At 41.5% G+C, this 11,007-nt stretch overlaps 1 protein-coding gene across 9 annotated transcripts in view; it reads left to right on the plus strand.

The window, feature by feature from the left end:
* LOC125075366 overlaps positions 1 to 8,255 on the plus strand; it is a 37,183-nt gene extending 28,928 nt beyond the window's left edge. For 8 of the 9 annotated variants that reach the window (XM_047687106.1, XM_047687101.1, XM_047687105.1 and 5 more), the window contains 12 exons: positions 424 to 493; positions 945 to 1,066; positions 1,624 to 1,752; positions 2,247 to 2,451; positions 3,020 to 3,165; positions 4,485 to 4,556; positions 5,423 to 5,509; positions 5,802 to 5,913; positions 5,992 to 6,947; positions 7,026 to 7,101; positions 7,339 to 7,419; positions 7,544 to 8,255. In XM_047687106.1, coding sequence (XP_047543062.1) covers positions 424 to 493; positions 945 to 1,066; positions 1,624 to 1,752; positions 2,247 to 2,451; positions 3,020 to 3,165; positions 4,485 to 4,556; positions 5,423 to 5,509; positions 5,802 to 5,913; positions 5,992 to 6,947; positions 7,026 to 7,101; positions 7,339 to 7,419; positions 7,544 to 7,722 — 2,235 coding nt within the window. In that variant the 3' untranslated portion in view covers positions 7,723 to 8,255. Of the gene's footprint in view, positions 1 to 423; positions 494 to 944; positions 1,067 to 1,623; positions 1,753 to 2,246; positions 2,452 to 3,019; positions 3,166 to 4,484; positions 4,557 to 5,422; positions 5,510 to 5,801; positions 5,914 to 5,991; positions 6,948 to 7,025; positions 7,102 to 7,318; positions 7,420 to 7,543 lie in introns of all 9 variants that reach the window. The other variant, XR_007120201.1, reaches the window with a different exon arrangement.
* The last annotated feature ends 2,752 nt before the right edge of the window (positions 8,256 to 11,007 follow it).

The raw sequence follows: 11,007 nt of genomic DNA on the forward strand, positions 1-11,007 counted from the left end.
GCTCCCGCTTCCTATGCACGCGCGGTGGCCTTGCCCGCCAGTCCCCACTGTTCAGGCACTCGGGCCTGCCATTGAATCTTTTTCGAGTCCACCGCTCGGTGTTTGGTTAAATTTTCAAATCAGTAATGTACAAATTCTATTAGAATGGTAAACACAAGTAAGAGTGATGTTCTACTAAAATCACATTCATAAGAGAACATTCAAAATAGTGATTTAAAAATACAAACATTGAGACCTAATTTCGTCACGGATGAGTTAAATTGATACCATCACAAACAGACGCAAATCTAACGTGACGTTTGTTTGTAGATCTTGCTTATTACTGATGACTTACCAGCACGTGGCTCATTTGACAGTCTGCCTTGTCGCAGTAAATTGATGTATTGTTTTAAAATGTTTAATAAATATTCTTGAATTTTCCAGCGAGAGATGGAATCAGAGATCGAGACGATACATCGGCCGATCGCACCGGCGCTGACCGACGATCTCACCGGTACGTCCCCAAGCCGATAGCTATTTTATTTAGAAAAATACAAGAATATTAAATTCACGCTCGTCCAATCAAATTAAATTAAAATATACTCTATTCGAGTAGGCTTTTACAACCATATAACTATGGAAATTGATAAATTGAACCAGAAGTTAAACAATTCGTAAGGTTACTCATCATAAATGAGATGAAAGTGACGTTTACACGCACGTGCTCGTTTAAGTAAACGCACACTTACGTACGCGCACACAACTTTAGATCAAAACAAGATTTAAACACAAAATTTCTTAAATTCTATAGCTACTAACTTTTATTGTCGGTGTTTCTGGGTTAGAATTACATTCTGATCCAGTGGTAACATAAATTTATTTAATTTTGTAACCTAACAATTCAAAAGTTCTCTTAAAGATAATAAATATCTAGGTATAAAATTGTTATTAAAACAACTTTGCAGTGTTGAAAATGACTGAAAATCGAACTCAAGCCCAGAAACAGACGGAGAGTCAGAAGAAACAGTCGTGGGAGCAAGCGATCGCTCACATCAACCAGCTAGCCAAGGGATCCGTGAAAGAGAAGGTAATATCGTGATTCCATAGACCACTCCCATGCCAGAGGTACCACCAGGTCGTGTATTCTACCGCCAAACAGCAATGCATAGTATTATGGTTTTCTGGTTTTAAAGTTGAGTGTTGATAACTATAGTTTATACTAACCACAAGATCTAAATAAACAACATTTGACATCGAATCGACGCGATGTCATTGTCAGCTTGATAAATCTATGATATTCACTATGGATCTGAGAAAAAATGGCGTTTCGAACGTTGACGAAACTGTTATCGGAACTCTGGAAGTGACATTTAAATAGAATATTTTTGTACTGTACATAAAGACTAGAAATATCAATCAATCAACTGTTAAATTAGAACTGTTAGTAGCGCACAATACATACGCTTGTAGTAAATCGCTTTCGATTGGAATAGACTACACAGGGATAAATGACGTATCGTCGTAGTTCCTAAAATTGGTGGCAAGTGTGTTGGTGCGATTGTCTTTTGATTTTGAGGTACTGTTAACAAAAAAATATTTTTTTTACAATTAGTGGAAACTAATGTTTTATTATATATGTTTCAGAAGAAGCAGAAAGAACCGCAACCGCAACCGAAACCGGAGGCGAAGCCGAAGGAGAAGAAAGTCGCACCGCCGGTCGTCGAACCCCAACCGATGTCTAATAAACAAAGGAAATTGTTAGCTAAGCAACAGGCGAGTAAATCGAGTGAGAGGAGGGGTTCTGATCCAAGTGATTAGAAGACTGGAATTAGAACTCGCAATTCCGAGTTCAAGTCCAGGCAAACGCACAGATTTATAGGCTCGAATTATTTGAAATTCATTTCGTGCTTAGCGGTGAAGGAATACTCGGAGATAATAGCACGTATTGGATAAAAACCCGTCACGTATATAACCATCTGCATTGGAGCTCCTAAGCTTTCTAAAAAGGCGAGACTTAGACTTAGCCCAACAGTGGACATTCGCAGGCTGTATACGGTGTCGTCATCAAGTATGTTACACGACCCTTGTAGAATCACCAAACTATATATAGTAAAAATATCGGCTGCAATTTTTAACATCCAAATGATTTTGATAAAATGAATGAAACAGATCGGTTTTCTTAGAGAAACTAAACCTTAAATCCGTAATTATTTGGAAAATTTACAAGTTCGAGCGATATAATAACACTGTTCTATTTTTGTCCACAGGCAGAAGAAGAGGAAAGAAAGAAGCAGCAGCAGCAACAAGAAGCGAAGGCCAAGAAGGAGAAGAAACCGGAACCGCTGAAAGTAGAGAACAATAAAAAGGACAAGAAAGAAACGAAGAAGGAAGAGCCGAAGAAGAAGAAAGACGATAAGAAAGAGGTTAAGAAGGAAGATAAGAAGGGAAAAGAGAATAAACAGGAAGTAAAAGGTTTGTTTGATTCGCTTAAAAATTTAAAGGAGTGAAGTGCTCGTGTAATGTTAGGCTCTCTGAAAATCAAATCAAATGTATTTTATTCAAGTAAACTTCACAATGAAGCGTTTTTGAGTCGTCAATATTTAAACATCCAGCGAGAAGAAACTGCAAGAAACTCGCATAGTTGCTCTTTGAAATAAACAGATTCAGTGCTTTTTCACAATTAGTGTTCGATCAGTCCTGTGATGGAACCCGAACCTAAATCCAGGCGTTTTTTTTCTACAGGGTATTATTTTAATGAATAATAATAAGATTTGTTTATTAATTTAATATTAATAAACTTTTTAATTAAGTAAATGGTATATTTGTTTACATTTCTCGGTATCTGGTATATGTGCCTATACCATTGCCCAAAAACGTCCTCTGTACCGTATGCAAACGGAAAGTAGGGGTTACAAGTGTTTTTAATCTGTGACCTCTAGTCGCGCACATCGCCCAATGTGATGCGAGTATTTTGACCCCTTGGAGATCAAAACGAGGAATGGACAATAGGAACTAAATCTCAGTTAATTCCATTTTTCAGCGACACCATCAACGAAAACGAAAGCCACACAACAACAACAGCAACAACAACCATCCAATAAGAAGGAGAAGAAGAAGGAGGCTCAAGCGAAACCTCACGTCATCAACATAACCCCGGACACGACATTAGAGATTGTTACTAAAAAGGTTCGTTTCTTTGGTAATATTATAACAATTGGAATCATCAGAGATTATACAAGCTCTACTTTTAAATATAAACAAACATTTTTTTCCCTAGTGTGTGTATTAATTAATGATTTATTAAGGACAACTCACAAAACATACACCATTTATAGGTTAAAAATAAAGGTAATTACATTTCTAAGCTAAGGGTTGTTTCAATTAAAAGTTATGGCATAAAAAGGACAGTTTTATCTATTAACTTTTTTTCTACTATGTAATACAAAAAGGGGGAAAAATTTTTTATTAACAATAATAATACAATATTTTAGCAACAAATTACTAAGCAATTAATACATCACAAAGAAATTATTCTTGGTGGTAGGGCTCTGTGCAAGCCCGTTTGGGTGGGTACCGCCCACTCATCAGATATTCTGTCCCCAAACAGTAGTACTCAGTGCTGTTATGATCCGGTTTGAAGGGTGAGAGCCAGTGTAACTACAGGCACGAGGGACATAACATCTTAGTTCCCAAGTTTGGTGGCGCAATGGTTAATATTTCTTACAGCGCCATCTTGAAAACGCTTGGTTTCCCGAGAAAATGTGATATAAACTTTTTATTGGAAATTTTATGAGCTTCAAATTTAATAGCTACTTTTTTCATAATTATGACTGGTTACGAAAAACGCAAAAACTGTTTGTCGCGAACTTTGACCCTGAATAACTTTTTTAGCGGCACATGGATTTTGTTTAGAACTACAAAAGGAAGGTTTATCCAAAACTTCAGCTTTTTCTAATATTTCCGAAGTTCGGTCCTTATTCACTGGACTATTATTCAAAATGGAAGCATTACACTTACTTATTGATAGTCAAATTACACACTACCACCAGTTCAGGAAATTAAACACCCTGACCTGAGAAGAACCGGCGAAAGAAACTCAGCGGGTCTTTTATTTTTGTCAATTTTATTAAATACATATATTGAATATGAATAGGAATAACCGAATAAATATGCATATCTGAGGTTTCATAATTTGGTCTGACCGATAAAAAGTTGTAAGGGTTTCCTGTCAAAGAAGGCTCATAGTATCCTCGTGTCTGGAGGTTGGAGTTGGAGGACGTGAAGCCGTTGGTTCTGCACCTGAGCTCTCCGGTTATAAAAGCGTTATACACACACACATTAAAGCATTATAATATGTTCAGCGTGATTGGCTTTCCTTCCTTGACTTTTAACCCAGGATCTCGTGATCGATGATCTCAAACCCAGCCAATAGACCAACGAGATTATCAAACTGAACTGCGCTATACCGTAAATGATTAACTGTGATGACGTTTTAATATTTTCAGAACCAAAGTACGAGTGAACCAGAGAAACCTGCGTCTTGCAGCATCATGGAGCAACTCAGTAGTGGTGTACAAGTAAGATACATGTATCACTATATATTATAAGACAACGTCGGTCTGTCTGTCTGGATTGAATGGACGTCAAAAACTACCGAACTGCTAGAATGTAGTGCTGGGTTTTCCTTTTAAAAAAAAAGAAAATTAAATAAATCTTAAAAAGTATTTTAACTATTTAACTGAACTTGAACGGATTTAAAATAAAATTCTCATTTATAATTACTAACAAATATTTGTTTAATTGTTAATAATCACGGTGTAAAACTTAAAAAGGGATTCAAATCAAGAATATACTTTATTCGAGTAGGCTTTAACGAGCACTTTTGAAACGTCATTTAACAAACTATATTAAGTGAAGCTACCACCGGTTCGGAATGTGATTTCTACCGAGAAGAATCGGCAAGAAACTCAGTAGTCTGTGATTTTCATCAAACATTATACATTTTTATAACTTTATTTTTAAATGATATCTCTATGAAAATCGACTTGTTAAAACTCCGGGCTCAAATGGTTCACCACTGCCCATAGACAATAGCTCTGTAAGAGTTATTAAGCGTTCCTTGCTTCGCCAAAGCGTCGCCAACCTTGGGAACTAAGATGTTACGTCCCTTGTGCCTGTAGTTGGCTAATTCACACCTCAAAACGAAACTAAATTATTTGATTGTTTTCAAATCCATGACATTGAATAATGTCGAAGCGTCAATAGCGCAATGGTTGGCCGTCTAGCGATGTAAAGAGTGGCAGGATCGATCCTGACTCCTTGGGCTATTGTCGTCCCCACTCCTAACACAAGATAAGCTCAAAAGCAGGGGTAAATAGGAATATTAGTAATTCCTTAATTAAAAAAAAAAAACAATAATGTTTAATTTCATCTCGTCCAACAGGTTGCTGATCTCAAACTACCGCCCGGCATCACGCTCACGCGTGTCCAACCTAACGAGAAGAAGGAGGCGCCCGTCATCAAGTCTGTCGTAAGTGTGGAACTGTCTCACCGTTGACATGGTGACTGGTAAATTCAGAATAATAAAAATATATACGCCAATACCAAAAATTGACACATTACGTCTGTACGTCTAAAAACTATTTTATGAACTGCCAGTGCTGGCAAAAATAATATAATCAATATAAGATGATGCAGATCGTGTTTTGGCTTATCTCGTGTTTACCGGTGAAGGAAAACGTGAAAAGGTGTCGTTAGTAAAACCTTCATTTGACGGACGAATATTATTATATAATAGCCTAACCATCACTGTCCCCCCCCAGCCGCTGTGGCGCCACAGCCAGCTCGAGGCGGCGCCCACGCCCGCGCCGCGCGCGCCGCCCGTCATCACCGCCGACCCCTCGCTCATGATGTTCTCCACGCACGCGCACAACGGTACGCACGCATTCTCGTCTCCCGGTTACCTAGCGTCGCTACCTTTAGCTTTTTTGATGAGAATGGTGTTCGTTGCAGAACCACCGAAGACGATCGTCGTGCCGGAAGCGCCGCCTCAGCCCGCCGGGAAGTCGAAGAAGGCCAAGAAGAAGGCCAAGAGAGCCGCGGCGGAGACGACGGAGCAGAGACACGAGGGAGCCAAGATGGTCACCCTGCGGAACCCCATGTTCCACCCGAACCTCCCTCCCGTGCAGATCGCGAACCCCGCGCAGAGCAAGGCCGAGATCCGGATCCCCGATCCCATCCCCATGCCGCCGGCCCCCTGCCAGGCCACCATCACCCCCACGTCGAACGGGATGTACACCATCCGGAACCCGTTGATGTCGATGATGCACCAGCAGAACCTGATGGGTATCAGGAACCAGAATCCTCAGATGACGCCCGCCTTCGGCCAGCCCCAGTACAGCTACGTCAATCCGAACGTGTACACGCCGCAAGCGTACGCGGAACCCGCACGCAACTCCCCCAAGATGCCCGAAAACGATTTCCAGAACCGCATCATGAACCTGGCGTCGTTCACGCAGAAGAACGACGAGGGGTACTCCCTGTTCAAAACGCCGGACGAGAATCCACAGAAAAGTTTCCTGACGCCCGAATACTTCGACGACCAGGCCCCGAAGGTCGTGTCCCCCAACCCGATAGGCACGCGACCGGACCACAACCGGAACTACGAGAACGATTCGCTGTTCGCGAATCCGATCCAGCGTCCGGAGCCGATCGGCACTCCTCTGAAGAAGGACGAGGAGAAGCAGTACTGCGGGCTGTACACCCCCTTCGGGCAGGAGGACAGGAACGTCTTCCGGAACGCGCTGTTCAACGACAAGCAGGAACCGAACCCGCACTCGAAGGTCGACGAGTCCACTCCCTACGTGAACGGGGAGCTGCCGTATTTCCAGAGACTAAGAGCGGGCTCGAAGCTGAACAACGAAGTGACCATCCACTACGTCACGGACTCCAAGTTCTACAAAGGGCAGGTACGTCCGCCGACCGCCGGCGTCGACTGTAGGGCTCCGGTTAACGTGCTGACGTGCTAACGGTGCGCCTGTCCGCAGGAGGCCTGCGAGCGCGAGGAGTCGCTGTTCTCCCGCCCGCAGCCCCGCGCGTGGCCCGAGCGCCCGCACAGCCACAGTGAGTCGCCCGCCTGACCCCCCCCTCCCCAAAAGGCACCTCGTGTCGAAACAGATTCAACGAGTCTGATATTAGTGTAGAGTTCCTTCTTTTATTTCGTACCAGTTCCTCGGTCTACTTCTAAGTAAGGCCGTCGAATGTCTCTCCCGTTACAGAACTGCGTTCGGAAGTACGGCGCCTTATTTACGGATTGTTTTTTATTCTTTTCATATTGAAGTCTGATGGTATATCCGCCAGGTGTCCAATCGTCCGTGAGCTCGATGACGTGCGAGAGCGCCTGCGACAGCGGCGGGACTTCGCCCCCCCAACATAGACCCGGTGAGTTTGTGTACACGCGGTAGGGATTGAATATCGAAACATCTAGAATATAAATATTTTCAACGACCTATAGTTAGGGCAGGATACAGTACTCCGACGTGAATAACGTGTTTCCCGGTCGCAGAATCCAGCGTGTTCCTGCCGGACCGCAGCATCACCAACCTCTCGTCCCTCGAAGTCTCCGAACGGGAGATCGAGTCCTTCAAGCGGTTCGACTTCTACTTCGAGCCGCCGCAGCACAAGCCGAAGGTGCAGCTCGACGTGCGCGACATCGCGGCCGCGCTGCGGCACCACCAGAAGTAGGGCTCCGCCCTCGCTCTAGTTGATTTCGTCACAAACGATTGTATTTATTTGTAAAGTTTAATTTAACATCGGTCAGCGTCTCGGGCCCCTATGTAATCAAAAATAAATTAGATTCCTGGCCCCCCGAGCTCGGGGCCCCGCACCACCGTGTCCCAGGCGGCTTCGCCGCTGAGTCATCGCTTGAATGTCTTATCATTTGAAAACTCCTCGATTAAGCTCTTTGAGATCGATTGGACATTTCACACAAGAAGGCGGAATTATATTTATAATGTTAAACTGCATCAATAATAAGTAACTAAAAACAAGCTGATCGACGAAGAGTCCACGCTGAGCCGTCCGGGCAGAACCGGATCGTGCCGACCGTGAAGACACCAGCTCCGCGGGATCAGAGGGACGGATTCCAAGTTCAACAAACGCTTGCCGGAATATGTGTTCAACAACAGACGCGATGACATAAAGAAACAATAAAAAAAGATGTTTCTAGAACTCCCGTTTGACTGAAAACTATGACAAGTCAGGTTATACAGAACAGGACGGAGAGATCGGAAGAGAGGGACGCGACGACATCTGCCGTCTCGCTCTGCCGTCCGCCTTCGGAGTTTCACTTCGGCGGATGCGACCAGATCTAATGAAATTCCGACAAAATATTGTCAAGACAACTTGTGTGTAAGGTAACCGAGAGACAGCGACCTAACAGTTGGCATCAGTGATATTCGGCTCTTGCCAATGATTTGCCGAATGGCAAAATGTGCTCAGGAATGAACTCGACGACTCACTTCGGTCCTGCTTAACGACCACATCATCGCTCGGAGGAAACACTGCAAGACTCGTACAAGAGTTCTCACGCGATGGACTCCAAGAAAAGATTTCGCAACGAATACGATCGAGGGTCGCCATATTCGTTCAGTCGATTCGACTGACTTTCGAAACCGCGCACTCGTTCCGCAAACTTTCGACATTGTCTTAAGCGAACGTTCGGCCGCTTCTGCCGATGGATGTTATTCTAGAACCGGGCGTGGAAGTATCCTTCGGCCGAGAGCGTCAAGTTCAAGCGAACGGGTGTGTCCCGGAACCGGAACGGACTAGTATTTTAAGCGCCACTTTATATATATCGATAGCATGAGGATTTGTTCGTTTGTGTATCACAGATCAGTGCTAGGGGTTGTAAGATTATGAATAAGAAATGTGTATATTATAGCCAGGGTGTGTTTTATTTCATCCCTTCCCTCGTAGTAGGAAGTGTAATCAGAACTCTGGAAGTAAAGTTAGTAGAACAATGTCGTGTAGTCTTGGCCTTTTCAAAAGATCGGAGCTCACGTCAAAGAAACATTGATAAAGGAGGCGTATTACTCGATACGTCGGCCGTGTGAGAAATGTCAATCCCTATTTAACCCCTTAGAGGTAGAATATCTAGAAATACTTAGTATCCCAAGAATTAAGTTAAATGTTATTATCTTAATAAATGACTGACTTCTATATAAACTTTCAACCCTTATTTCACCTTCTTACGGGTAGAATATGCAGAAACACTTAAATAAGTATCTACTCCTTTTATTCAGTATCACAAAAATAGTTACATGTTTCTAACTTGAAAATTTACGGCCTTTCATACATAGTTTCATCCCTTATTTCATCCACTTAGGAGTAGAATGTGTAGAAACGCTTAAATAATTATGTACTCATTTTTAATCAGTGTCCTAAAAATAAAGTTTTATGTTTCCAACTAAAAAAATGACGGACTTCCATACAAACGTTCAACCCCCTATTTCAAAATTCCCTCCTAAGTGTCATGATATCTTATAAGTGTACAGCCTAAAATAAAAGTTTTATGCTTCTTGTTCTAAAAATGACATACTTACATACAACATTTTATCCCCCTTTTTAACCCTTTACAGCACTTTTTTTTTATTTATTTGGTTTTTCAACAATGTGTACACTGATTATAACAATATATTATAACAAGTACAATTATATTCTAAGTGTCACAATTACTTATAGACGAACAATTGTTAATTAAAAGGAAAAAAAAGTAAAAAATAAACTATGTAATAAAAATATGAGGATGTATCAACTTGGACCTCATTTTTGCTGCCCAGTACGATCTTTTTCATGGACGCAATGGACGCAATGGACGTAACATTTAGGTCGACACTGTTTTGATATTCATCATGAGCATTGTACATTTGTGAAAGTGGGCTATGTGGTTTAAGATTTGTGCGATGCTTTGCTTTATTAAACAAGTGTAAATTATTTGATCTAGGTAATCTGGTGGAAACATTAGAAGTAAGCTTTTGTAATAGGTCAGAATTAATAATAGACCCAGTAACGATTCTACTTAGAAATATTAAGTGAAACGGACTTCTACGTTTCGACAATGGAGAGAGTTTGAAAAATTCAATACGTTCATCGTAAGATTTAAGTACTTCGCTAAGTTTGCAACTAAAAGTTGAATGTCTAATGAATTTCTTCTGGATGGATTCGAGTCTATCAAAATGATTCTTGTATTTAGGAGACCAAACTACACTATAACTTTTTTCAATTAAAGAGTAGCCTATGTCCTTTCTCAGGCTCTAGACTATTTGTTTAACAAATTTCCATTACGTCGGTCCAGTAGTTTTGGCGTGAAAACGAGATTAATTCGTTGTAGATACTCTAATAATACTAGTAGTGTAATCAGTAGTGCAGAAGTAACTCTGTCCGTCTGTTACTCTTAAACGAAAAGCCGAACAGATTTTGATGAAATTTTGTACGGAGTTTGAGCCCCAAAAAAGGTAATAAGCTACTTTTTTTTTTTAAATAAGGAGTAAAACGGGAGTTAGTGTTTTGTGTGCTATGAAGTTTTAACAATTTCAAGCGAAAAAAATCCGAGATGGCCTAGTGGTTAGAACACGTTTATCTTAACCGATGAGTACTGGTTCAAACCCAGGCAAGCACCGCTGAATTTTCATGTGCTTAGTTTGTTTTTATATTCTACTCTTGCTCGGCGAAGAAAAACATCGTGAGGAAACCTTCATGTGTCTAATTTCAACGAAATTCTGCCAAATGTGTATCCAACAACTCGCATTGGAGTAGCGTGGTGGAATATGCTCCGAACCTTCTTCTCAAAGGGAGAGGAAGCCTTAGTCCAGAACTGTCTGTAATATATCGATCTCATGGAATACGTAAGTGTAAAGGTCGTTTATTACAAAACTAATAATTAACCATTTTAAGCCAATAGGATATTCTACTATCTTGATGACGTCAGATTGTTCCAAACAACAGTCGTGTATGTACGACCGGCACTCA

The sequence above is a fragment of the Vanessa atalanta genome, chromosome 30, assembly GCF_905147765.1.
Source record: "Vanessa atalanta chromosome 30, ilVanAtal1.2, whole genome shotgun sequence".
Taxonomy (NCBI): domain Eukaryota; kingdom Metazoa; phylum Arthropoda; class Insecta; order Lepidoptera; family Nymphalidae; genus Vanessa; species Vanessa atalanta.